Here is a 27,935-nt window from a genome sequence, read left to right on the forward strand (position 1 = left end):
TCTTGGCAAAGCATCGATCAACTGTGAGACGTCCAAGCAAGAAGCTGCCAATATAAGATCATCAGACACATCAAGCTGCACCACATTAATCTCCTCAACCTTGACGCTAGACTTGCTAGGAATAGTGCTACCATAATTCTTTTCCTACACTTTCTCTTTACCCTTTTCCTTGCATTTGTCTTCATGCATTTTATGGCATTGTAATCAAATATGACATGCTTTCCCATAATAATGACAAGTAAGACCTAACTTGCGCCCACTACGAGACTGTCCACGTATCCTAGACTAAGACCTTTGAGAGTCTCTACCATGGCCATTTCTATCTTACCAGCCTCTCACAGTCAATACATGTGACGTACAAGAAGCATCCACATTCTCTCTCCACCTCTTCTGTTAAGAGAGCACTCAACATGCTGCAATTTCAGCCCATCCTTTGAGATCTTAGCACATAGAGCTATACGAAAAGTGTCCCACGACTTAGGTAGAGTACCAAGCAAAAATAAAGGATGCAGAGGGTCATTGAACTCAATCTCCTGTGAAGCCAGATGGCTAATGAAAAGTGAAGCTCATTCAAATATGCAAACATGAAAGTCCTTTCCTTCATACGAAAGTCCATCAATTATTTCAACCAATACATTTGACATACAAGACTCCACATTTGAGATACAAGATTCCACTTGTCATAAAGATTCTTAATCTCTGTCCAAAGCTGATATACAGTCTGTTTTTCAATCACAACATTGTAGTGAACCTGCTTAGAGAGTGATAAAATGATTGTGGACTTGCATAGCTCATACAATTCAACCGAATCCTCGGTATCAATGTTTTCATGTTTTGCACCCTCATTTTTTAGTGGTCTAACCTGTAATTTCTGCACTTAAACCTGCCATATCTATGTCTTCCAAGAGCTGTAATTGGTCCCATCCAATTTTTCAATATTGAAGATAGCACTATCAAGAGAACCACCAACCATAATGAGATCAAGCCAATGCACAAAAGGGCAAAACAAGCTGATGTAATTTCTAGAAAATCGACCCCAAACCACTCTCAAATCGACCCCAAAACAAGCTGCTGTAATTTCCTGCAAATCAACCCCAAAACCACTACCAAATCAAGCTATGAACAAGAAAGACTACCAAGGTAATGAGCTGTCTACAAATTGCAATCAAGAAACTATGGAGTACAAGTGAGTGATCTCATAAAGAATGCATATGTCAAAAATAACAAGCTATTGTAGTAAACTGTAGCAATAGGTAATGAGCTGTCTACAAACTACAATCAAGAAACTGTCAAGTACAAGTGAGTGCTCTCATAAAGAATGCATAGGTCAAAAAAGACAAGCTACTATAGTAAACCACAGCAATAGATCAACAACCCACTATGAGCAATCAAGATGAAGAATCCAAGAACAACCAATATTAAAGACTATCACAAATGTAGTGTGTCAATAATCATACATGCAATAGGCGTAGACATCATTCACAAGGTAGGTCTCAAGGATAAATGAAGAGAACTACCAAATGCTTAATCCACTGAGCAAAGCTCAATACATAACCCAAAAGCATATGAATACCACTGACAACACCCTAATAGACATAAGTGCCAAGTCCAAGCAAAGAGATCAAATCATCCCACGATAGAGTAACTGCATCCAATATATATCAAGAGAGTATATACATGTCACAATGAGTCTCACTATAATACACTCAAGCTCAATTGCTAATATCACGTGCTCTATGTAGCATCCAAGTGTCAAGTAGCGGCCCCCACTAGAACAAAAGTCACATGCCAAACACGCATAAGAAACTCAATACATCATGTGTGTGGCATCTAGACATCCAATATCCATGTGAGAGACATCCAAAAGCATGGGACCCAAGTAGTCTACAAAGCTCTTATTGTGGCATCCAACTAGCATCCATAACAGTGAATAACAGCCCGTGTCAATAAAATCAAGCTTCAATCTCAGCTCAATAGCATGTGAGGAGCACAACCAAGCATGTGAGATCAATGGTATATCCCAATATAGCATCCAAAGTGCTCAAGAAGCATCCAATGACAATAGGCATATACTTTTCCCAGATAAATGACATTCAGCCCTGTTATTACAGCAATGAAATCTCTGAGAAAACTGAGCCAATTGTGTTTTAAGATCAGTTCAGTAGCATCTCACATCAATGCCATATCATCCTCCAAGTATCTGGCATCAATACATGCGCATACGAGCATCCCGAGAAGTATGCACAAGCTTCGAACAATGAAGTAAAGCCTTCACAGACCTGTAAGGAGCAAGTCTACTGCTGTATACAGTAATGAACTGAAGTGGATGAGCTCAAATCTCATGTCCAATGTTCAATGCTAATGGAAAGGCTGCCCAAGATGATTACCCAAATACCAAAGGCCACACAAGAGGAGGTGAAGTACAACAGGTTAGAGAAGGTGGGCAGCACAGCAAGTGCAAATTACGATGGCTGTGTTGGCCCTGTTGCTGATTGTTTTGACCACCCTCAAGCCTCAAAAACTGAGGGACAAGGCCCAATGCAACCCCAAAGCAAGCCTTAGGGGGTAGCAAAAAGCTAAGAAGGAGGGAAGATCAAATGCATACCTTTAAAGGTGAAGTCATGGCTACCATTGTTGAAGAGCTAAAGCTTTTCAAATCTGGGCTCAAGTAAACTAAAGGGAAAGCTCTCCTCGATCTCAGCTCAAATACCAGTTGAAGGGAGAAAGCCTTGAGTGGAAGCTCGCAAGCAGAAGCAAGAGCTATGGTGGAAGGAGCAAGAGAGACTAGATGTGGGTGCTCCAATAGTCACAATTTGTGACCATCCTCCCCTTATTCAAATGTCACTAAAAAAATAAAGAATGAAGTGAGAGTGATGGACGCCCGCCACACCTGCAATGTACAAGTGTGCAGATATTGTCAATGTAACTAATACACAAACGGCTAGGCACAGGTGCCTTTACCCCCTTTCAAGCACTACATCTTGGAAGGTAACTTTCCTTATTTCCACTTCCTTAAGAGGCTGCTTATGCATCTTCTTCTCATTGAAAATCACATCGTTACTACTTTCTACTTTTTGGATCTGAAAAGTAATAGCCTATCTCTACACTCTATTCATATTCAAAATAAATGTATTTAGCAGATTTTGGCTCTAACATAATGCACTTGTCCTTTGATACATGTACATAAGCTTCACAACCAAATAATCTTAAGTGGTCATAAAAGGGCTTGTTGCCCAACGATGCCTCTTAAAGAATGTTACCATCCAAAGTAATATTAGGTGACTCATGAGAGACATATTATCCAACATTATCACTTCTGAAACACTTAAGCCTCTTGCCGGACTGATTTTCTAGAAGTGCCAAAATTTTTTGAAAACAAAACAAAGCCTCATCTTTCCTACCCATATGAAAGCCCACACTTTCTAGTTGCATCGTCAATGAATGTGATAAAAGAGGATGCCCCCTTATAAACTTTGCAAACATAGGCCTACATATAACGTTATGCACTAAGTCAAGCAGCTCACTCCTTTTTCTATTTAAGTTTTTCTTATGGATTGAACATGCATGCTTTCCGTATTTAAAATGCTCACAAACAAAAAGATCGGAAAACTCAAGAGAATGCAAGTAACCCAAATGAGATAGCATTTCCATCCTTTTCTTGAACTATCCCAACCACCGATGCCATAAAGATATATTTGGTTGCTCAATTACTCCGATTACATGATTTTCGACAACAGATACATGAAGGAAATACAAAGTGCCACATTTCGTTTTTTTATCAACAACAAAAGATCCCTTCTAAGCTTTCCATGACTAACTCCCAAAAGTAAAAGAGTATCCTAAGTCATCCAACTAACCAATAGATATCAAGTTATTAGTAGGCTTGGACACATGGCATACATTCTAAAGAGTAAAGATAGATCCATTCTAAAAAGTAAATTGCATATCACTTGCACCAACTATATCACATACATAGTCATTACCAAGGTGGACTCATCCATACCTACTGCTATCATATGAACAAAACCACTCCTATGATGAGTCACATGAAAAGATGCACCAGAATCAAGTATCCAATCTTAAGCTAATTGTCAATCTGTTGTAACTAGTATATGTGTAGAAAGAGTGAAAATAAATAGCACTTTACCATCATCATTATGCCCAATCAATGCATTTATTTCTTCAAGCATTACCTTTCCTTTATCTTCTTTCCTATCAACATCCTTATCCTCTTTCTTCTTATCCTTTTGCTCTCCCTTTCATTTGTAATAGCCCTTAATTTGACATGTTTTACCACAATGGAAGCATTAAAAGTCTCTCTTGAACTTAAATTTGTTGTGTGACCACCCATAGTCCCAGTTTTTGCTTTTATACTATTTTCTAGAAGCCTCTTTCTTCCCTAAGTGCCAATGCCTAACCATTTCTACCTGGGTCCATAGATTTCATACATATCTCTCAACAAGTAAATTGCTCAACTGTCACAAGGACATGTAATTTTAATGCTTAGCTTTGGCATTATTAAGGTTTGCACATGTGAAATGTAAGTCAATTAAATGACATTGAGACCTTAGTAATCGCCACAATTGAACCATGAAACCAACCTTCATCCTTAGGAAGGGTGATGATAACCTAATTTAACTTAAATTACAGTAAGCATTAAATACATAAATCTGAAAATACACACTTTACTACTTAATCTTGGAGCCCCGAACCCAACTGGCCCCAATGACTGTTGCACCCATTGCACTATTTCTTAATCTTGTATTGCTCTAAGATTGAAGTACAATAAGATATAAGCTAATCTCCTTCAATCTTCAATACACTCGCCGTCATAAAATGACCAATACTGCTTGTGGGCACAATTTGCCACTTGATTGTACAACAATCCAAGCTCAGATTGGGTCTTCAATGTCTTGCATGCATACCACAATAATTGGTAAATGGGCTACCCCTTGGGTTCAACTACAAATCTCTTTGGCATGAGCTGCAACACAAGTGATAGGTCATTAGTAATTGGGCACATGCTACCCCTTGGTCAGCCATCTCGAGATCCTTGCCCAATTACTAAAGTTTTAGCACTTATATTGCAACTCAAGGCAACGAGATTTTTTTTTTGCAACTGAACCCAAGGGATAGCTCATTCACCAATTATTGTGGCCCGCATGCAAGAGGTTAAGATCCAATCTAAGCCAAAATTGTTGTACAATCAGGGTCAAATTGTGCCCCCAAGCAATGCTAGTCATTTTATGATAGTGTATTGAAGATTGACAAAGATTAGCTTATATCTCATTGTATATTAACCTTAGAGCAATACAAGATACAAGATTAGCTTATTTCTCATTGTACTTTTAACCTTAGAGTAATACTGCATGGGGCGCCAACTGTTGGGAGCATGGATGTTCAAGACTAAGTGGTAAAGTGTGTATTTTCAGATATATGTAGCTCAAGAATCACTACAACATCAAAGTCTCTACTCCAAAAACACTTGCATATAATACCAAGCAACAACAAAGTCCAAAACTATGAAACCTATAATCTCAACCTATGTCAAACAACCTACAACCTGAAACTACTTGTTTCTAGCAATCTATCACCAATTATTAATGCTAGGTAACATACATACAATGTCTCTACAATGAAAACTACAAGGCTCAACCTGTTTTGTAGGTTCTAAAAGATCTGTGTATGATTCCCAAAAAAATAAAAAGATGAAACAACTTGTGCAATAGTTGAGGTTAAAAACAAAGCTCAAAACAGCACAAAATGAAGACCGTGATGATTTATGTTGGGGGCATGGTTGGCTGGAGACTTCCTCCTGCTCTAATACCAATGATACCAATTGTTGGAGCTGCAAGGAATATGGCGATTACACAAAGATACAGTACCCACCTATTAAGAAACCACATAATTGCATGCAGTTTCCCTTTTTCATTCCCACTTATGGTTTCAATTTCCAGTCCCAAAAAGGTTTTCTAGCGTCTTCCTAGAGTGTCAAAGCATTGAACGAGAGACTTCAATGGGCGAGACTCGAGACTATTCGTGCCTATATATACAACACCTCCCATTCATTCTTACTTCTTTCACTCACTTCGTGAGAACATCATATCTCTCTCCCCTCCTTCCACCATCTCCATCCTTGTTGCCAAGTGCCAGCCTCCAACTTCCTTGGGCTGCATTCACAGTGGCAATGGCTTCTCTCTCTAGCTGGCAACCATCCCCTCATCATGGTGACAACATTGTGAGGGTGGATTTCTTGCGTTTGACATATTTTTCCCTCCTCCTCCAGCTAGTGTCCACCACTATCATCCAAAGGTCAGATTCTCAACCCCTGTCCTCTACGTTTGCAAGTCAAGAGGTTGTATGCATTTGCATTTGCTATGGTGTCTCCAACACAACTGGCAACCTTCATCTCCACCAAGCGTTAGCATTTGGGCTGTTCTCTCCTGCGTTTGATAGCTCACACCCTTTAGTCATCTACATTTTGTAGCTTGGCCCTTGCTTTTCCACTTGGCATCACTCTTCCAGTTGGCGCTTCCATCATTAGAGGCTGCTATATTTGTGCTTTCAGTTTTTGGCTCTTCCATCTTCTCCAACCTCACTGTTGGCATCAATCATCCGGCCTGCATTTGCAGACTCAAAGACTCCTCATCCTCAAACGACAGTCTCCTTGCTCCAAGCATCACCAGTCATCATCCCTATGTTGCAGATTCAAAGGCTCCTCTTCAACAGCAGCCTCCTTGCTCCAAGCAACATCTCATCATCCTTGCATTTGTAGACTCGAAGACTTCTTCAGCAATCTCCTTGTTCCTGGGTATCATTCGTGCTACAACACCCTTGGATCAGATTCAGTTCATTATTTCATTTCATTCATCTAAGTTTCTCTTTTTTCTCCTCTCGGAGTTTGTCGTACACACTCTCTGTTTCTCCCTCCACAACCTGCTGTCTTTCTAGTTGTTCAATTGTTTCTTAACATGCTATGAGAGCCAGAGAGGTGTTTAGTGAGCTACGAAGATCCTCTGCATCAATGAAGGTAAAGACAGCTTGCAAGATCGGTATCAACATTTAATTTCCTTACCATTTCCGTGGCGTCCTTGGGGGATATCCTTCTTCTCCCTCCCACCCTTCCTTTTACAAGGCATCATTCGTGCTACAGCACCCTTGGATCAGATTCACTTCATTATTTCATTTCATTCATCTGAGTTTCTCTTTTTTCTCCTCTCAATGTTTGTCGTACACACTGTGTTTCTCCCTCCAAACCCTAGTATCTTTCTAGTTGTTCAATCGTTTCTTGACATGGTATGAGAGCCAGAGAGGTGCTCAGTGAGCTACGAAGATCCTCTGCATCAGTGAAGGTAAAGATAGCTTGCAAGATCGACATCAACATTTGATTTCCTTACCATTTCCGTTGCGTCCTTGGGGGATATCCTTCTTCTCCCTCCCACCCTCCCTTTTACAAGGTTGGCACTACAATATCATGGCATCTCCACCATCAAATTGCATGTCTATTGGGTGCTCCTACTACTGCAATAACAATCACACCCTTGAAGATTGTCGACATCAACCTTTGCTCCCTACCCCACCAAAATATATGTGTCTTCCACCAAGCACTCCTTGTGCTATCTCTCCTTTTTGGGCCACAAAGATTGTTCTACATCAACTCTTAGCTTACTATGCTCAAGGCAATAAGACGCATCTAACGCGCACTAAGTCCTCACGAGCAAGGGGAGGCTTTAAGACCTTCCGAGCAAATAAGTCCTCTTGGAGACCACCACACTACACACCAATTTCCCCCACCCATTTTTAAGTCCAATGGCTCCCACGGCCCACATCTCCTCCACAATCCACTCCATTGAGAACCCGCCACTATTCCCCACCCTTGACTCACCCTAAGCCTCCTACCCCACCCTCTTCTCCTTAAGTTCAAGAAGACATCTCTAGGCGCTCTCTAACTTCTGCTCCTTCCAAGCCCTAGATAACTTCTTCCACACGACTGGCGGTACTTCCATTGTCCGAAGACACCTCGGAGTCCGTGATCCATGAGTTGGCATCCCTATCTCTCTCAAACGGCGATACAAAGGAGAATTTTTTTCCTTTGCCCTCAACAAAGCATCTCCTTTTCCTTCGACTTCAGAGGGGGCTCCTACTCCCGTTTTAAAGGGGGACCCTACTACTCTCAAAGTTTCTAACCCACCATCATTTAGTTTCGAGGAGTGGCTTTCTTTTTCAAGCACTCCTTTCCTCTACTTCTACCCAATCTCTAAAGAATCTAAGTTCAATTGGGGGCCTTGGATTTTCAGCCGTGACTTTGTGACTAGGCCTTCATATTCCTTCCAATATCGTGTAACGAAGCTAGTGGCTTCTCACCCAAGGTTGTATTTCAAGTGCTACTGCTCATCCGGTCTCCTAAGTATCTTCAAAGGTCTCCTTTCAAGTGGCATTCTCAGATTACAAGGTGGATCTTCTTCTTTTCATCTCGCTTCTCTTTTTGTGCCCTTCTTTTGGGCTTGAGAGGGGGTGTTGAGAAACCACATTGTTCCGTACAGTTTCCCTTCTTCATTCCGACTTATGGTTTCAATGTCCAATCCCAAAAAGGTTTTCTAGGATCTTTTTCAAGAGTGTCGAAACACCATACAAGAGACTTCAATGGGCGAGACTCGAGACTGTTTATAGGTGTGAGACTCGAGACTGTTTATACCTATATATACGACACCTCCCATTCATTCTTACTTCTTTCGCTCACTTTGTGAGACTGTCATCTCTCTCGCCTCTCCTTCCACCATCTCCATTCCTATTGCCAAGCGCCAATCTCTAGCTCCCCTAGGCTACGCTCATGGTGGCAATGGCTTCTTCCTCTCCAACTAGTGACCCTCCCCTCATCATGGCGACAACATCCTAAAGGTAGATTTCTTGCATCCAATATCTTCTGCCCTCCTCCAGCTGGCGTCCACCACCATCATCCAAGCGTTAGATTTTCAGCCCTTGTCCTCTATGTTTGCCAATCACGAGGCTGCATCCATTTTCCTTTGTTGCATCTAGTGTCTCCAACACAGCTGGCGACTTTCATCTCCACCGCACGTCAAGATTTGGGTTGTTCTTCCCTGCATTCAGTAGCTCACACCCTTCAATCATCTACATTTTAATTTTTTTAGCTTGGACCCTACTTCTCCACCTGGCATCACTCTTCCAACTGGTGCTTCCATCATCAGAGGCTGGTACATTAGTGTTTTCAGTTTTGGCTCTTCCATCTTCCCCAGCAATTGGCATCAATCATCTAGCCTCCATTTGCAGACTTAGAGGCTCCTCATCCTCAGACAACAATCTCCCTGCTCCAAGCATCACCAAACATCATCCCTGCATTATGGATTCAGAGGCTCCTTTTCGACAACACTCTCCTTGCTTCCAGAAAAATCTCATCATCCCTGCATTTGTAGACTCAGAGACTTCTTCGGCAACCTACCTGCTCCAAGACATCATTCGTGCCAGCATAGATCGTGGAGGCGGTCCTACTGGGCCAAGGGATTTTCATGGTCCGGCTCAGTTCGACAGACGCAACTCGCAAGTTACTTGCCAGTTCACCGTATGCGTCCATGTATGCGTCCACGAAGGGGGTCATATACATGGTCCCCTGGTACAATGGCTTTACTGTGGAGGCATTTGCAATCCATAACAGGTTTCTTCGACTCCCGATCACCCTTCTTTTCCCCAGCTTGGCGATAGAGTATCGCCGGCTCGTGCAAGATTTTGGACGTCTCTTCAGCACTGTCCTTCCTGCGTCTTTTGCAGATGCAGTGACAGCAGCAGGAGTCCCAAAGGTACGGGTGGCAGTGAAAGAGGTAAAGAATATCCCACTGTTCTTAGAGATTGAGGCGTGCGGGCACTCCTTTAGGTAGCAGGTCATTGTGACTGGGCAACCAGGGCAATGCCTGCACTGCCACAACTTTGGGCATCATGCAGCACTTTGTACACACTTCGATGCCAAGGCGGCTCCACCGACAGGCCCGCAAGTGGACACCAATGGCTTCACACAGGTCCAGAGATGACAGAGAGGGAGACGGCAAGGGGAGGGCTGCAGCCAGCTCCTCAGACCCAGCTTCGACAACAGGGAGTAGGTGGGTGTGCGAAGCCCCATCAGCAGAGCACGCCACAGCCGCCCCTACCCGCCCCACCTGGCAGGACCACAGCCCTCCCACATCCACCACCCGCACCACCGACTACCTCACTTGAGGTCCCACAGCCCCCACACCCACCCACCCACCCCCCCCACTGACCCTGGTCAACAGCCCCCTCTTTTCAAGGCCACCAGTCCCCCCCCCCCCCCCACACCTGCCATACACCGCCATCCATCCCACCATCACTCGATCTTCCTCCCCCCCACCATCTCCCCTACCAAGCACTCCCCCTAACCCGCACCCGGTTCAGGCGACCTCCCCTAGACCCACTCCCCTTCCTCCCACAAGTGGTGATGAGCTGCACACGCCAACATCCTCCTCGCACCAGAAGTCTCCCTCCTCCCACACAGCTACCAGCTCATCCGCCCATGCCGCCCTTCACTCTTTCCCGAGTCACGCACAATTGCTGCCATAGGAGTTCTTCCGCAGTGGCCCATGGTCCTACTTGAGAGTTGCGGAGCGCGGAGAGTTCCCATTGCCGCTAGAGGTGGGGATCTCCGTGGTTCGTAAGTCAAGGAGAGGCAAGGTCCATCTACTAGCACCACCGGATGGACCAAACTATGCCTTTTTTCTTCAGTCCTCTCACTCAGGGGAGTGGACGACTACACAGGTAGAGGAGTTAAAGAGTCAGGTGGCGGACCCCATCTTCCAGTGTGGATGGGAGAAGAAGGACTAGCACTGTTTGCACAGCAGTGGCCTAGCTGCATGATGGACATTAACTGGTGGGCTGGCACCCCCCTCACTTGAGCATCATTTTTCGAGCCCCTCCTCAGTGGGAGAGCTCCGAAGTATGTGATTAAGTGGCCCCTGGCACAAGCGGCCCGATTCTACCAATGTACAAAGTCACAGCTCTCAGCATGGCTGATAGATGCATTGATAATACCACCTGGAGCATCTATCACTCCTATGGTCCGGCCAACGGCCACCATGGAGGACTGGAGCTCACCGTCGAGACCAGTGGCAAAGCGTACTTGCATGCCTCATAGTTTCTCCTCCTCATCAATTGCCTCCACAACGAACAGATGCCTCTGTTCGATCTCTCATAGGTTTCCCCATGAGCCTACACCTTGCATCTTAGAATGTGAATAGTCTCCACTACAGTGGGGCACGTGGTTCCAGGAAGTTGATTGTTCGGCAGGAGTGCAGCATGCCCTTGCCAGACGGATCAACATCTTACTTCTACAGGAGCACAGGCTCACCCCCACCCAAGGAAAGGTACTTCCAGGCAGCTCACACACCTACTGGGAGCACGTTATAGGTGCCCACAGCAAGAGGGGAGGCGTATGCACCTCTATTAACTCGAGTCTCATTGCCTGCGTACGAGACCATGGGATGATAGTGGCAGGGAGGGTTCTTTGGATCAGACTGCATATTGGGGACTCGTGCCTTGGAGTCCTCAATGTCTACACCCCTACGAAGGTTAGGGCACGCAGTAGGTTCTAGGAGAAGATCGCAGATGGACTCCCAGAGGTGGACTCCTGGATTGTTGGAGGTGACTTCAACAACCTGGAGGCTTTCGAGGACCAGCAGGGCAACGGCAAAAACTACCAAGGCATGGCTGGGGAGGAGCAGGAGGCATGGGAGGTCTTTCTGCTGGCAGTAGGAGCACGTGACGCCTGGAGAGACCCTGCTTTCCACAAGAGAGAGAGGTCGTTGGATTTCTCCTGGGAATACAAGTGGCTTGGAGGAGTCTTGCTGGAGCAGTTGGATAGGTTCTATGTGGGAGAGTGGGGAGGCCTTTGTGGAGGCCAGATTGAGCAGTTGGCAGACACCACGTTGTCCGACCATTGCCCAGTCCTCCTCACACTTGATCCCCCAGCATCCGCCTTAGACACACGCTCTTGTCGGATCCTTGACTTGATCTATAGGAGGGAGGAGGTGACGAGATAGATAGAGCAAATTTGGACCAAGAGTGGGGTGGGAGGGACCGGATAGCAGAGGAGGTTGCAGAGGTCCTAGCCGAGTCGAGCAAAATCTGCCAAGAGGCAACCATACAAGCCAGGCAGCAGAGCTGGGAGGAGAGAGAACTCCGGCGAGACCTTGTAGCCATGCAGAGACTGTTACAAAAGGCACTTGGAGATCCCACCCTCCATGAGCAAAAGGTGCGCGCGCGAGCAACCATTGTTGGCCTAGAGGACAAGCGCTCAGAATTCTCTTTCCGAACCTCAACAGCTTTCTAGGCACGGAAGGGGAACACGATGTGCAAGGAGTTCTTCCAGGTGCACCAGCCTTGCACCTCAGGAGAGCATATACGCAGCCTTTAGGGTCAGTATGGGAGAACTCGTTCTAGCCCAGACGAGGTGATGGAGATTGCCACCAACTACTACACGTGCCTCTTCCAACAAGAGAGAACCTCAGCTAGAGAACAGAGGTGTAGAGAGTAGGTCTGGGATCACATCCCGTCCCTCGTCACAAAGGAGATGGAACGCTCTCTCCTAGCCCCCTTCACAAAGAAGGAACTAGAGGAGGCTTTCCACACACAAGATGGACAGAAGTGCCCAGGGGTGATGGTCTATCTAAGGCCTTCTTCACTACCTACTTGGAAGTGGTGAAGGACCCCCTATTGTTGGCTTTCCAGGAGATTTTCACTTCTGGACAGATGCCTGAGAGTCTCTCGACAGGCCTTATCAACCTTCTCCCCAAAGGGAAAGACCGGCTGGAGCTTTCCCAATGGAGACCGATCACCTTGTTGTCAGTGGCCTATAAGACACTAGCAAAGATGATTGGTAGGCGACTACGCCCCGTGCTTCCAGACATCATCCACGACACACAGACAGGCTTTGTCTAGGATAGGAGCATCCTAGACAATGTATTCACCTTCTTTGAGGCGACTGAGTGGACTCAGCACAATGGGTAGAGACTGGCCGTACTACTCTTGGATTTTGAGAAAGCTTATGACAGGGTGGACTGGGACTTTCTAGAGGGCACCATGGTGAGGTTAGGATTCTCTCAGGTTTGGACTCACAGGGTTTCCACCCTTTACAGATTGGCCACCAACAGGGTTCTCATAGGTGGAAGGCGAGGGGAGGAGTTTCGGCTAGAGAGATCGGTTCGACAGGGCTGCCCCCTGGCCCCATACCTGTTTCTACTCTTTGCAGAGGCGATGTCTCACTTCCTCGGGTCACGTGTGAGCGGACTACGCGGCCTCCGACTTCCAGTGAGAGAGGAGACTGAGTTGCTAGACTTAGAGTATGCAAATGGCACAGCACTCTACATAGAGGACGATGAGTTGATGCTGGAGAGAGTGAGACTGGCTCTTGACGTGTTCTATTCAACAGCGGGAGCGAAAATCAACTGGCGAAAGTCAATTGGTTTCCTCACACACCCGAACTCTAGCACGGAGTGGAAAGTCCACCTGGGATTTAGATGGGTGAGCAGAGGGCAGATGGGACTCCAAGGCCAAGGTGGCGTGAGCGACCATCATACGACATCGGTCAGAGGGAGGGCTCAAGATCATAGACCCAGAACATCAGAGCATGGCCCTCTTGGGCAAGCTAGTTATCCACGGCCTCACACCAGGTGGGCAGACCTGGAAGGTCTTATTGCAGGAGGGCTTTCAAGACTATAGACCGAGGCTTGGTGGTGAGTGGAGGCCGTCCTTGGGATGGATTTTCACGTCAGCCTAGATCACCTTTCCTACACAGCCTACTCCGCATGCGGCAGGGCCTCCGCAAGGCCCTAACACAGAGCCCCCAAGGCTGCCAAGAGGAGATAGACCATCAACCGATGATCTGGAATCCCCACATCAAAGATCGAGAAGAAGCACAGATCGTGGAGCATACCCACATCCAGTGGGCTGGTTGGGAGGCCGGCCTGGCTCGTACCATCAAGACATGGCGGGAGGTGTACAGGATGGCGGAAGAGAAGGTGCTACAGAGAGCATCAAGCTATCAGAGGGGAGTGGAGTTGAGGAGAAGGGAGATTGATGCAACAATACCTCTAGAGTGGCTTGCTCCCCCGATACGAGAGGCGATAGAGCCTAGGGAGGTATGGGTAGCTAGGTTCTCACCAACAGGCATCCCCCTACAGGTGGCAAGAAGAGTGGGCGACGCCCTACACGGGACTTTCTTCGCAGTGCATGAGGGGGGACGTTTGGCCCTTGACAGAGGGCAACAGGATGAGGGGATAGCCGCCCTCTTGTGGAGAAGGATTCGGGTGGTGGGGCTTCAGGGGAAGACATGGCAATTGGACCCCTATGTCTTCTGGGAGGAGCTCAGGGAGTAGCGCCTTTGGATCTGGGAGGGCAGACCACTTGATGAGCTGGAGTGGGATCCAAGAGAGTGGCTATGGCCGGCCACGGCAGTTGCCAAAAAGCCACCCAGGTTCTTTAAGTACACTGCCAGGATCGGCAGACACGTACTGATGCAGGAGGGTATGGAGTAGGCGTCGTCACGTAGCAGGCACTGGGCAAAGCACAGCATAACGGAACCTTTCCGACGATCCTTCTGGCGCCGCCTATGGGATAGCTGGAAGCTGAGGAGGGTGTCATATTTCTTATGGCTTGTGGCACATGGAGGCTTGGCGGTGGAAAGTTGCCTTGCTCAGATGCAGGAGGGAGGTTGTAAGCGTTGCACACAGTAGCCTCTGGAAACCCCAAAGCACTGCCTTTGGTCATGTGAGGAGACGCAGCTCCTGCGGATAGGAGCTTGCCGCATCCTTCGTCGTATGGCACCCAGCCTTGGATGTATTTCATGGGGAGCCTTCTGCTGGCAGGCAGTTAGCCAGGGCCGTCATCTTTTGTATGAGGTTGGGATGCAAGACAAGATTTTCATTATCGCGGCAGGGTCGTGCGCAGTGGTCGATTTGGAGGCTCTACCCATCCGACAAGTACTATAGCCCACAGCAGACCGCTCGGAGGTATGGGAGATCATAGGCAGCCTTACTGGATGGCATATCTGGAAGGCGAGGTGTCAAGAAGCCTTCGGCGGAGAGAGACTGTCAGTACAGGTGACCTTAGCAGAGCTCTAGACCTCCATCATCCACTCCCTCCGCGGCCAATGGGATAAGGTGCAGGGCAAGTCCAAGGCTCGACAAGAACTCTGTGATCATTTCATACGCACTTGGGGCTGCCAGGACCTGTTTTTCATGATGCAGGCAGGCAGCCCCAGTTGGCGATACACCCCCCTCCATGGCTTTTTGCCCCCATCGCCCCCAGACCGCCTTGAGAGGCTTGTATACACGATGTATTTGTGACCTTGCATCAGCTCCAGCTTATCTGTTGAGCATGAATATTCCGTTTGTAATCAGCTTTTTTTGAGTAATATAATCAATCACATTTTACTTGACAAAAAAAAAAGACATCATTCGTGCCACGGCACCCTTGTATCAGATTCACTTCATTATTTCATTTCATTCATCTGAGTTTCTCTTTTTTCTCCTCTCAATGTTTGCCATACGCACTTTGTGTTTCTCATTGCGAACCCTATTGTCTCTCTAGTTGTTCGAACATTTCTTAACACCACCCATCTTCGCCCTCGATACCCCTCCCTCCCCCCAAAAATTCTTTTTTTTAGACTCCACCTTCAACCAACTTCTCTCGCCACCCTCACCCACCCTCCCTCTTATCGCAACTAAAAATAAAACAAAAAACTTATATCCCTTCTTTTAGAATTTCATATTTATTGGTTGATGCAATATCTAAAAATACCTAAGATACTTCAATATACTTGGCCATTGATAAGTGGTCACAGGTTATATTGGATCCATCATCCATCCAATGAGTTGGAAGAACGATAGTGCACACTCCCACATATGATCCAATTGGGCACCTATGACTACAACTCAAAGCATATCAAGGTCAAACTCACACAGAAAGGATAAATTTAGAAAATGGGCTACATCTACCAAACAAATAATTATCATTAGTAAGATGGCATAATCATGAAAAGTTTGTGTGACCTACATGAGCAAGCTCAAAATTTAAAACATGTATATCTTTGCATAGAAATGTGAGATTAAGATTCTAATATTATGATTATTTTGTATTGCTTCAATATGATACATGTATTGGGGGTTCCTTAATTGTAGGAACCTCTGATAGCCTTAAATGTGCTAACCCTAAAAAATAGGGATGATCTTCTAAAGGTACTAAGACAATGTCTTGACTATTTTTCTTAAATCTCGTTGTTTCTACTTGTGATATTTTTCAGCCAAAAAGGAAAGCTTTGAAGATCAGATGAGTGTCAAGACATTCTCATTCAAACTTCCAAGTGTCCCACCACTTCATGTCTTGTGGCTAGATACTTGTCGTGAGCTACTACATGTTTCCCCTTTGTTCTTGAGACTACTTTTCCCTATAAAAAGGGCTCTCTTTATCTCATTATGCATCAAGTTTCTTTGTTGCAATCTTTTTTATTCAAAGAAAAGAATGATTATATTAATAAACCGCCTTGGGACAAAGGCAAAGTATAAATTTTAAAAATAGCCTTGTAAGAGACTTCCAAAACAAAATGATACAACAAAGACGAAATCTATTACAAAGCTAAGTGAGTAACCACCAAGAGGTCTACAATGCCAAACCAAGTGTTGGTAGTGAAAGAAAGTCTCAAAATCCTAGGTCTTCGGAAAAGCATCTCTCTTCCTCATAGTCTCCAAATCACCTTGTATCACCTCCCATCTCCCATGTAGAGCATGGATAATCTCTATGGAGAAAGTCTCTACACTGTTGAATGGATATAAGATAGCTATCAACTCCCATCTATGACATTGCCCCTAAGTCCATATTAGCTATGAAAATTCGGGCAAGGCAATCCATAGGTATAACTCCCCTATCCATCCTCATATCCACAAGTTGGGCCTCCGTCTATGACCCACAATCATCTCCCATGTCACAAGCATTAACTTTGCCATTGTTTGTTCTTACATCAATCAAATGTGTGATGCAAATAAGCATGGAAATATGATTTGAGTATGGCCTGAACCCTTGAGTTAAATCACATTTGACCAACCCTAATTTTTTATATACCTAACAAATTTATTAAAAGACAAACATTGAAATTTGAGCACTAAACTGATAAGCATCTCCAAAACAACTATCAACTTCCACTTGTCAAACAAAAGAAATGTGCAAAGAACAAAAGTGCAAGATATAAAATATTGTAGCTTGAGGCAATTAATACCAAGCCTAAGGATCGAGAGTCAAGACCCAATCGTACTCAAGATGGAAAACCAAACATAAACCCCAAAAAATAATAGGGCTATAGGTTGTAGATACTAATGACTACTAATTAGCCTATTCATCGTCTTCATCATTCTCAAAAGGAGAGTCTTTCTCCCCCTTTTTCTTCCTACTCCTCATCCTCCATAATCATCATCTCATTCATGTCATGCTTACCAAGGGAGCTCAATCTAGCAAATTGTGCTTGTCCTTGTGTTTCGCATTGAGACTACAATATCCTCTTCCTCCTTGCGGACCACTAAAACAAAAGTATGGACCAAAACAACACTTTATTCCAACCTTCTGTCAAAATTTTAATCTTTTAAAAATGCAAAGTTTGAAACTTTTTCTATATTTGCCATACCGTTTCTTTGCATGATATTAGAGCAAAGGTGCTCTAAGAGCTAAAGATCCTCTCCTTTCATGAGGAATAAAGTTTGGCTTTCCACAACAAATTGAGCAGTGGGCATATTAATCAACTGCTATGCACGTCGCAATCATACCCAAAACAACCTCAATCTACAGCTTATCCACACCAATAAGGTGCTTGCACTAATCAACGTCCTGTTGGTGAGAGGAGTGTTGAGAAACCCTTCACCTGCAGTTTGCATTTTTGCATTTTTGCGTTTCTGCGTTTTGCATTTAGGGTTGCAGCCCCAAAAAAGGGCGCCATCCTAGACTGATTGTGCTTATTTATAGGCCACTCTCTCATTCATTCCTTATGGCTGATTCATTCAATCTGTCACCTCTTCTCTCTCCAACCTATCCACTATCCTCACACCCCTTCAAGAGGACATTGCGGTTCGTGGTTCATGGCTGTCTTCATCATCTTCCATGTGCTACGACACCCTTGTTCCCTTGTATCACATTCACTCCATGATTCAGATCTTCATCATTCCATTCATCAGAGTTTTTTTTATCTATTCTCCATGTTTGCTGAGTTCACTCCGTGTTCCTCCTTGCCAACCCTACTATCTCGCTGATACGTCATCTTTTGACATGGTATCAGAGCTAGATCTGCTCACCTAGCAACGAAGATCCTCCACTCCAGTGAAGGCAAAGACCGGTGGCGGGTTCGGCATCCACTTCTCTTCTTCTTCCGCTGCATCAAAATCTCGTTTTTGCAGGTTTCACGTGTTTTCAGCTTGCTACCCACACCCCTTTCGCAGAGGACATCACAGTCTCAGCTATCCCTTGCTGTTATCTACAGTCTGGCACCTATTTCCAGCCTTCCACCCGCAGTTTGCAGCTGTTTACAGCAGAACGACTGTCGCTAATCACTCTCCATTCAGAAAACAATCTCGTTTTTGCAGATTTCAAGTGTTTCAGCTTGTTGCCCACACTCCAAACGCGGAGAACATCGCCATCCAAGCTGGCCATTGCTGTCTACAACAGTCTGGCCCCTGTTTCCAGCCTATCACACACTGTTTGGAGCTGATTTCAACACATTGTTTGCTGCTGTTTTTTCCTGCGTTTTTAGTCTTTCTCTCTCCTACAAGCTATTCTGCCTGCATTATTAGTATTTCTCTCTCCTCACCTACGTTTTTCTACTGGTTGCAATCTCTTACAGCTGGTCACATCCTCCTCCCACTGACAGCTCACTTCTAGCCCTCCCATCCCTTGAGCGGCGGAAATTGTGGCTTGTGGTTTGTGGCTAACCCCTCCCTTCTCCAGTTTGCCACACCGGTACCATGGCATCTCCCCAAACAGGTTGCCCTTCTACTGGGTGTTCCTATTGTAGCACGAACGGTCATCCCACCGAAGATTGTCGACATCGACCTTTGCTCCCCACTTGCCCGGAGTATATGTCTTCCACCAGGCACTCCTTGTGCCACCTCTCCTTTCTGGGCCACAGAGATTGTTCTGCATCGGCTATCAGAGTACTATGCTCAAGGCAATAAGACACATCCGATGTGCACTAAGTCCTTTCGAGCACATGGAGGATCGATTGGCGCTACGAGCTCCTAGAGATCGTCGCAATACCAGCGGCAATCTTCTCCCACCTATTTTCGGATACAGTGGCTACCACGGTCCGCGGATCCGCAGTCCGCTCCATTGAGAGACAGTGATTGTTTGATACCGTCTCCTCATCAGTCTTCTCCTTCGAGAGAGAGTGGCTGCTCGACTCCTTCCTCTTCTTCGGCTACCTAGTCCACTCCACTGAGAGACAGCGACTATTACCCACCTCTTGCTCATTCTGAGCCCCACCCTCGACAACTCAAGTTCGAGAGGCTACCTCTGGGAGGTCTTCAGCATCCCAGATACCTTCTTCGGCATGACCGGCGGCACTTCCTTCGTCATCAGACATTTTGGAGTCCGTGATCCATGAGTTTTTGGATTCTCTATCTACTTCAGAGGGAGATTCAGAGGGGGATGTTATTTATTTGCCCTCAAAGGGGGTATCTACTTCTTCTTTGACTTCAACAGAGGCCCCTCCATCTCCCACCTCACAGGGAGACCCTACTCCACATGAAGTTCTTCACCCATCCACTACTTTCTTGGGGTGGCTGTCTTCAACCAGTCATCTCTTCTACTGATACCCAGGATCTTCAGGTACCATCTAGATTGAGACCTCGGAGGTTTATGACGAGGGAGATTCAGAGGGGAATGTTATTTATTTGCCCTCAAAGGGGGCATCTACTTCTTCTTTGACTTCAACAGAGGCCCCTCCATCTCCCACCTCACAGGGAGACCCTACTCCACATGAAGTTCTTCACCCATCCACTACTTTCTTGGGGTGGCTGTCTTCGACCAGTCATCTCTTCTATTGATATCCAAGATCTTCAAGTACCACCCAGATCGGGACCTCGGAGGTTTATGACGAGGCCTTCGTATTCCTTCCAGCATGGATGCACGGAGCTAGTGGCTTCTCTCCCGAGGTTGAGTTTCGAGTTCTCCAGTTCACTCTGTCTACTGTTCTTTACTGCATGTTCCCTTTCCGATGGAAATCTTGGATCTTTGGGATCCTCTACATCTTCTTCCTCCTCTTCTTCTTGACTCCGTTCCTTGGTCAACATGGAGCCACCTCCCGAGATCGAGTACGGGCATATCCTTATGGTTCTCAGCACCACACAAAGTGCGACATTCCTCCTATGTATTGCATGATTTCATCATCTTTGTACTAGGATGCTTGGACAAGTGAACAATTTCTCCACGAGAGACACTATCCAAGTGGCACCTGCTGCATGAGCATTCTTCAACATGTAGCATTGCATCTCCACCTCTCTTCTCTTGTTCCCCTTTTTGGGCCTGAGAGGGGGTGTTGAGAAACCCTTCACCCGCAATTTGCATTTTTGCGTTTCTGCGTTTTGCGTTTAGGGTTTCCAGCCCCAAAAAGAGGCACCATCCTAGACTGACTGTGCCTATTTTTAGGCCGCTCTCTCATTCATTCCTTACGGCTGATTCATTCAGTCCGTCGCCTCTTCTCTCCAGCCTATCCACTATCCTCACACCCCTTCAGGAGGACATTGTACTTCGTGGTTCGTGCCTGTCTTCATCATCTTCCTTGTGCTACGGCACCCTTGTTCCCGTGTATCACATTCACTCCATGATTCAGATCTTCATCATTCCATTCATCAGAGTTTTTTCTCTCTTCTCTTCTCTTCTCCATGTTTGCCGAGTTCACTCCGTGTTCCTCCCTGCAAACGCTACTCTCGTTGGTATGTCATCTTTTGACAAGGAGGAGATATCCTTCTTTGGTGGTTACAAGATCTTGGTCACACTATACTAATTCATTCATACTTTTTGTATCACCATCCATTTACATCTTGACGATTCATACTTGTAAAAGGTTGCTTGGGCAAGTGAGCAATTCCTGTATGACAGCTTTGCTCAAGTGGCATCAATGCATTGTGCATAGCATTCTATTTTAATATAACACTTTGCATTATCCCTTGCATCATCCATACATTGGTATTGTGTTCATGTGAAATGGAGCACTTTGGATGAGGGGAAATCCTGTATTTGCACGCACCCATCCAAGGATAAAAACTCCTTGAATTATGGAGCATGACCCCCTTTTTACCTCATCAAAGGAGGTAATCAACTTGGGCCCACCATATTCACAACATCTCATCATTAAGGGAGTCTATTGTGGCAGACATTTACCACAGCCATTCCCTTAGCTATGGCTCCTCACCCTAGCCTTGCACCTATACATATTCATTTATGGAGGAAGATTAATTTTCCTCCCTTATTGTTATTAAGAGCCATAAACAAAAGTAGGGCCATTTAAATAGGGCTACTTGAAAGAAGACATCCATCATCTCTATAGTCTTGGTAGGTCCTTAGGCAACTGACAACCAATGCCTTGGTTGCTTTGGGGTGGGACCTTTCAATTACAAAAAGAGGGTGGAGACATGACTTTCACTCCATCTCAGGTACACTATCCTTTTGGGCGTAAGAGGGGTTGTTGAGCCATTAATATTACAGTTTGCACACACTCATGATTAGTTGCATTAACACCTGATTTAGTCTCCTTAAAACAGCCCTAAAAGCATATTATTGCTTATTGGTTATTATTAAATGGCTTATTTTTGGCACCCCCAATCCTCTTTAGATAGGAGTCTTATGTTTGTGCATCCTCATCTCTCATTCATCATTACCAGCCAGATTACACTCAGCCCTCTTCAGGCCCATTGCTGTCTACACCCCCCTCTAGTGCATACCTGAGTTTGTGGAGCTGTTTGGAGTGCTGCCTCTGCTGTCCTTGATCACCACTCAGCTGGGCAAGCCGTTCTCAGCCTTCATCTAGCTGCATTTTCACCCTACAACTGCTGCCCTGCTGATCATGGACTTCAAACAGCTGCCACACCCTGCATTCGCTGTCCTTGATCTCCTATTAACCTGGGCGACCTCTTCTCAGCTTTCATCTACCTGCATTTTCACCCTACAGCTGGCGCCCTGCTGGTCATGGACTCCAAACAGCTGCTGCAGCCTGCATTTGCAGCAAAACAAGCCACCCTGCATCAGATCTGCCTCTACTGCTGCCAGCTTCTACTCCTACAGTCGCTAGGCTTCTTATACATTTAAGCTTAAGTTTATACTTGAAGTCTGTATTTATGCTTCTTTGATACTTAAGGTTATCATTGGTCATGGATGATGGATGGTGGGACATGGGGCATGTAAATTGTTAGTCTATTGAGTGTTACACCATATGATGAATCACATTCAATATCTGTTTCACTACGGACTTTGAAGTATGTTCATATATATATAAAATATGAATAATTCTCATCTCGAAGGAAGCCCATTTCTTACAATTTATGAAACTCATATGAAGCCATTGAAAACCTGTTTCATGCCTTCAATTTTCAAAACCCCTGCCAACAATGATCTGGGTTTTACATCATAGACTTGTTGCCAAGGGGTGTCCAACACTGGCTGCAACCAACTGGACTTTTGCTTCCTTTTAAGATGTTCCCCTCTGACCAGAGCCCAGGGGAGCTACAACATAGGCCCTTTTTACATCATTTCCTCCAATGTGCCTCAGCTTTGCTCACAAGAATGAAATCCATGATCTCAAGCTTGACACATACTCTTACTTCCCCTTGAGCCAGTTGGGTCTTGGCATATTTTCTCTTGATCTTTGAGATCTAACCAAGAATCTAGCTTTAGTCCCAGAATTAGAGCCTACACAATGAAAGACCAAAAAACTATGCTTTTAAAAGCAAGCACATTAGTAGTTTTCATACTTTAACTATATTATACTTGACCGAAAGGTGACCCCATTGTTAAACCAATTTTTCGACAAAGTCGGAACATGTAGTTCATGAGACTTTAATCTTGGACAAGTCGCATTTCTGAATGCGCATCTAAGACACTAAATTACCTGTTCATCTTGTACATTTGATTTTTCTTAATTTCAGCAACCTTTATGAAATAAAAAATTACCTGTTCATCTTGTGAAAGTGCCAAACTATTCAAGCAGCCTTCTTGTTTAGATGAGAAAGGACACCGAGAACTTCTGCTTATTCGCCTATCCCATACATGAATCTCACCGTCTCGTCCGCATGCTATGACTCTTGCCAGAATACAAAGAGAAGATATACAAAGCTTGAGTTCCACAACAATGACTTCTATGCAGCTCTAGCCTTACAGAGCATGTCAAATTTATCTGCATTCACCTTTTATCAGAAAGCTTGGAAACTGAAACATCAAATAAGCCTATTGATTCGTGAGTTTTATCCTTGCTTCCATTTACCTTCAGTATCTATTCAAAGAACAGCCTGCATTAAGAAATCTACTCACAAAAGTTGAAACATTACTTTCCAGACAGATTTCCACTTTTAGGACTGCCACAATATCCCTAAACATAGAATCCTAACATAGCAGTTTCCTTTATGCAAACCCTCTTTGAACTGAGTTTTGCTATTTGAAATTTCTATTTCGCAAGGATGGGAAGGCATTGTTCATAGTCTCTTCACAAAGCACATCACACAAAGATAAAGTATCATCCTACAGCAACACTGGAGGTACTTCTGTTGGCTGATATACTGCAATGATGAAAGTGCATGTATTGGCTGAGAATCACTCTGCTGAGAAGTCAAATTCTTGAAACTAGAACTTGTAGCCACCATAATGTAGATACATGTCCACATATGATGTGCTCAACTACCATAGTTGCTTGACAATAATCACTCAAGGCTCTTTCTTGGCAAAGGAGGCAGTGAGAATGCCTTTTTCTGCAGCCTAGCTATGTTATTTGACCCAGCACAATATATTCACTGCAATGCTTGCCCTGCTTGATCAAGGCTAGTGTGCCAGGTCCTTCTTGACTTACAGAATTAAACGAGTCCACAAGTGCAAAACAGATTTCAGAAACCTTTGGAGCATACAAAACGTCTGGAAAAAGCTACCTACAGATCATAACTTGTCTTTATTAATCCAATATTTGATAAGTTATGGCAACAAGTTAAGAGCAAATCAGTTCAAGTTACCACCTATACTCAACTCTGAATGGCAAGCCAAATATGAATTTTAAATTCAACTTTGCATGGCTATGAAATCCATGCAAAACTCTTAAGTCAAATGCATTCAGAAGTAAAGCAATCAATCCTCCTTATCCTCTGCATCCTCGACTCTACAACTGGCTACCACTAAAACTAGACTCTTCAACAGTAACCTAATACTTTGTACTGGCAGTGTGCCTGCAGCATTAGCGTAAGCATGCCGTGAAAGAAGAAACTGACGTTTCCTTACGATGCATGGTGTAGATCTCTCTCTTCTTCATGTAAAAGAGCAGCTACAAAATGAGCAGCAGTGAAGATAGCACGTGCATATACAATTTTACAAAGAAAGTGAGAGATTAGTTTCACTGGAAAAGGACACCTAAAAATGAGATAGCTTTTGTGTAAAAGATATTTTGTGAGTTTCTTATCATGTAAGAAACAGGTTTTTATGCAACACTCATTAATGCATCCCATCATACAGTGTCTATATGATTGCAGTTAGTCACTGCAGGCAGAATTTGATTTCCCTTTCAATCCCTGAAGTCGTAATTTCTTCTTAAGGACAGGCTTATAGAAAGATACCTTCTTTCTACAATCTTGAGTTTTCAACTGTTATGCATAGAAAAGTGGTCATAGCAACCTTTTGATTGTTTAAAATCTTATCAAGGATAGGAATAGAACCACCCCATCCAAGGGGTTTAGCTTTCCCAACTGCTTCTTTCAATTCCTGCATCATAAGGCCTTTTAAGGTGCCTAGCCTCCTCAGGATTCATTATGGCTAACCATAGAATCAGTACAGAGCAGATGAAACCTATAGGGGGAGGATTGCTACGCGTCCCTTGCAACCTGATAATGACACGCTCTTATGCTGATTGAGCACATCACATGTTCATTCTATATCAACATTTTTCATTTTCCTTACCTTCATTTCCAGCTTAGCTCCACCAATTTCTCTACTATTCTTCAATCATATGCCTACACTCACAAAGATGGTATCTGGCATAGCCATGTCCACCTTCTCTTGTTGCACTACAATCTGTACAAGATTAGAACGTACCTGACCTAGGCATAAAAACTAGCATAATTGTCAACCCAAGCATGCTAAAACAGTCAAATCCACACAAAAGTAGAAATATGGTAAACTATAAGGCCCCCATTTCAACTCTCACAAGCTTATGTCATTGAGGCTTTAGTGCATATTTATTGATAGCCATAATAAGGACACACTGCATGCACACCAATGATCAGCAACTACAATCTCAGCAAAAGGAGACCATACAGACTAGAATGATATCAACTTACAGTCTCTGTCTAGAATGGAAGGCCATACAAAGATGGACAGATGATCATGGAATACTACAGAACATCTGCATTCCTGCACCTTTTTTTTCTTTAATTTGAATCAGATGTTCATTTTAGAGCTTCTGCACACTGATCAGAAATGGATCGTGTGAAAATCTTCTGTCAGAATTTAAATGCATCCTTTTAACAATTTTAAAAAGTGCATCCAACAATTGTAACAATCCATTTCATGACATTTGCAAGTCTCAATATTGCCACTTTTGTTTATCAATGTAAGCTTCTTCTCGTAATTACCAAGAACCACAAAAAAGCTAATTGTCTTCCATGATATTTGAGATGTTACCTCTGAAGGTTTGTCGGTTATACATCCTATATCATAACAGTACACTTCCCTGCTCAATCCTGCAACACAGACCACCTGTAAACCCAAAAAAGAAACTTATTTTCTTTCTTTTTCTTAAGAGGACTCTTTCATCTGTTCAGAATAACCCACTGAGATATATTTATATCGCACTTGTTTGCACAAGCAAGGAAACCTAATGTAATCATATGAAGTAAGATAAGACCCAAGATAGAAAATCAGTTTCAGAGTAACACTCTTTAAATTTAAGTCCAGTTAATATCCAAAGATATGGAGACAAACTCCATATCTCCAAGTCTCTGACAATATCCACATCTAGGACACAGTACTCGTACTAAAGCACATCAGAAGCTTATGTGAGTAAAACGACTATGGTGAATGGATTCTCTCCCCATCTTGAAGGCCACATCGATGCATTTTGTAAAGTATAGTCCTCTTTTTTAGGATTACTATATCAGCTTATTGTAGTACAGAGAGTAACGCAAAATTTATTTAATGGGATGGTTATGAACCTATGTACAGGAGCAAGTCATAATGGATTGATTCACACTGTCCTATGTTAAGGAACCTATGTTTAAGAAGGTAATAAACAGGAGTAAGAGCCTATGTTCAAGAGGGTAAAATTATCTTTCAGCCATCAAATCAGAATTGATATGTTGCCCTAGGTACTATCAGAGTTAATTTTTGGAGGCAAGATAAGTGTTAGTATTAGAGTTCTTAGGCTAGCTAGTACATACTATAAAGATGCCTCGTTATTTAACAATGTTATAATGATTGAATAAATGTCTCCCAAACTCATGTGATTATTAAATTTATGTTGTGGAAAAAATATCAATGATGGGATTGGGAATAATAAACTCCATTTGTATGAATAAGACAGAAGAGACAAGAGAGAAGCAAGATGATGACATTGCATACTAAAGAAGGGTGCATACATAAAATGAGACTTAGAGGCGCCTCTATTTGTGTGAGGCCACTGGATCTCTCGTCTAGCAAGGACAGGATTTAGCTGCCAAATGTCCAGAAAGGTGTTTGCATTTCCCTCATCCAAAATGTATCTACTTGGAGTTCCCCGCAATAACATCTTAAAGAATGTAGAATATCAAGCAAACGGCTCTCTGTTGAAAAATTATTATGCTGCTCAACCACACATATGCATCTAGACTTCCAGATAAGCCACACTACTGCATTAACAATGGTCCATTCTCTAGCTCACTGAGTCACTTGCTACTCTGTTTGCAAAAGTTTAGAGAGGCTATACAACCCACCCAATCTCCAGAAATTCCAATGGCTATGCCGCCAGCTTCCTAGAACAGCAGCCACATAACTACTGCCCTCTCCATCCAAATGGTATACATGGAATGAGAGTGAGAGGTGCCTCTATGTAGGCTAGGACAAGAGAAGATACCCTGCCACAAAAAAAGCCACCTATAGAACTACCGCCTGAAAGCTACCTTGCTTACTATTTTCTTTTAAGCAAAAACAGCCTTGACCAATTATGTCAGCTGCCAAATGTGTTGATATGAAAGCCGAGGCATATGCACAATCGATTACAGACTATTGGGAAATGGTTCTGGGTTACATGCACACATTACCACCACCTTGGATTGACAACCATGGTAATGTACTATGGCATCTGGACAAATACTTAGATGGTGGAAATCAAATCTTGGTGAAATCACGAAAAATTGATTGCCCTTGAAGCAAAGGCTATTTTTGGGCTTTGTGGACTGTTTGAACTCAAAAAACTATGCTTCTATGGAGACTTGATCATTTCAGCCTAAAGCCTAATTCTGACTTTCTTCATAGAGTACAACCAAAAGTACAATCAAAGTATGACCAGTAAGTAAATGAAATCAAAGTATGGTCAGTAAAGGAAAATGTAAAGATCTATAAGTATAGGGAAAGCTAAAAATCTAAGAAATAAAAAGAATAAGTCCTAAAAGCCAAACTGGAATAATAAGATGTCACCATGTCTAGATGTGTAATGCAGTGTC

General features: G+C 44.1%; 1 protein-coding gene across 1 annotated transcript in view; it reads right to left on the reverse strand.

Annotated features, from left to right (window-relative positions):
• LOC148015693 (Transducin/WD40 repeat-like superfamily protein) overlaps window positions 1-27,935 on the reverse strand; it is a 128,251-nt gene that overhangs the window by 37,955 nt on the left and 62,361 nt on the right. The window contains exons 9-11 of the mRNA XM_087665234.1: window positions 25,921-25,995; window positions 23,451-23,536; window positions 23,218-23,347 (exon numbers count right to left, since the gene is read on the reverse strand). Coding sequence (XP_087521360.1) covers window positions 23,218-23,347; window positions 23,451-23,536; window positions 25,921-25,995 — 291 coding nt within the window. The remainder of the gene's footprint in view (window positions 1-23,217; window positions 23,348-23,450; window positions 23,537-25,920; window positions 25,996-27,935) is intronic.

This window comes from Lygodium microphyllum, chromosome 24, assembly GCF_053477565.2.
Source record: "Lygodium microphyllum isolate KBCC chromosome 24, Lygodium_microphyllum_v1.1.10, whole genome shotgun sequence".
Lineage (NCBI taxonomy): Eukaryota > Viridiplantae > Streptophyta > Polypodiopsida > Schizaeales > Lygodiaceae > Lygodium > Lygodium microphyllum.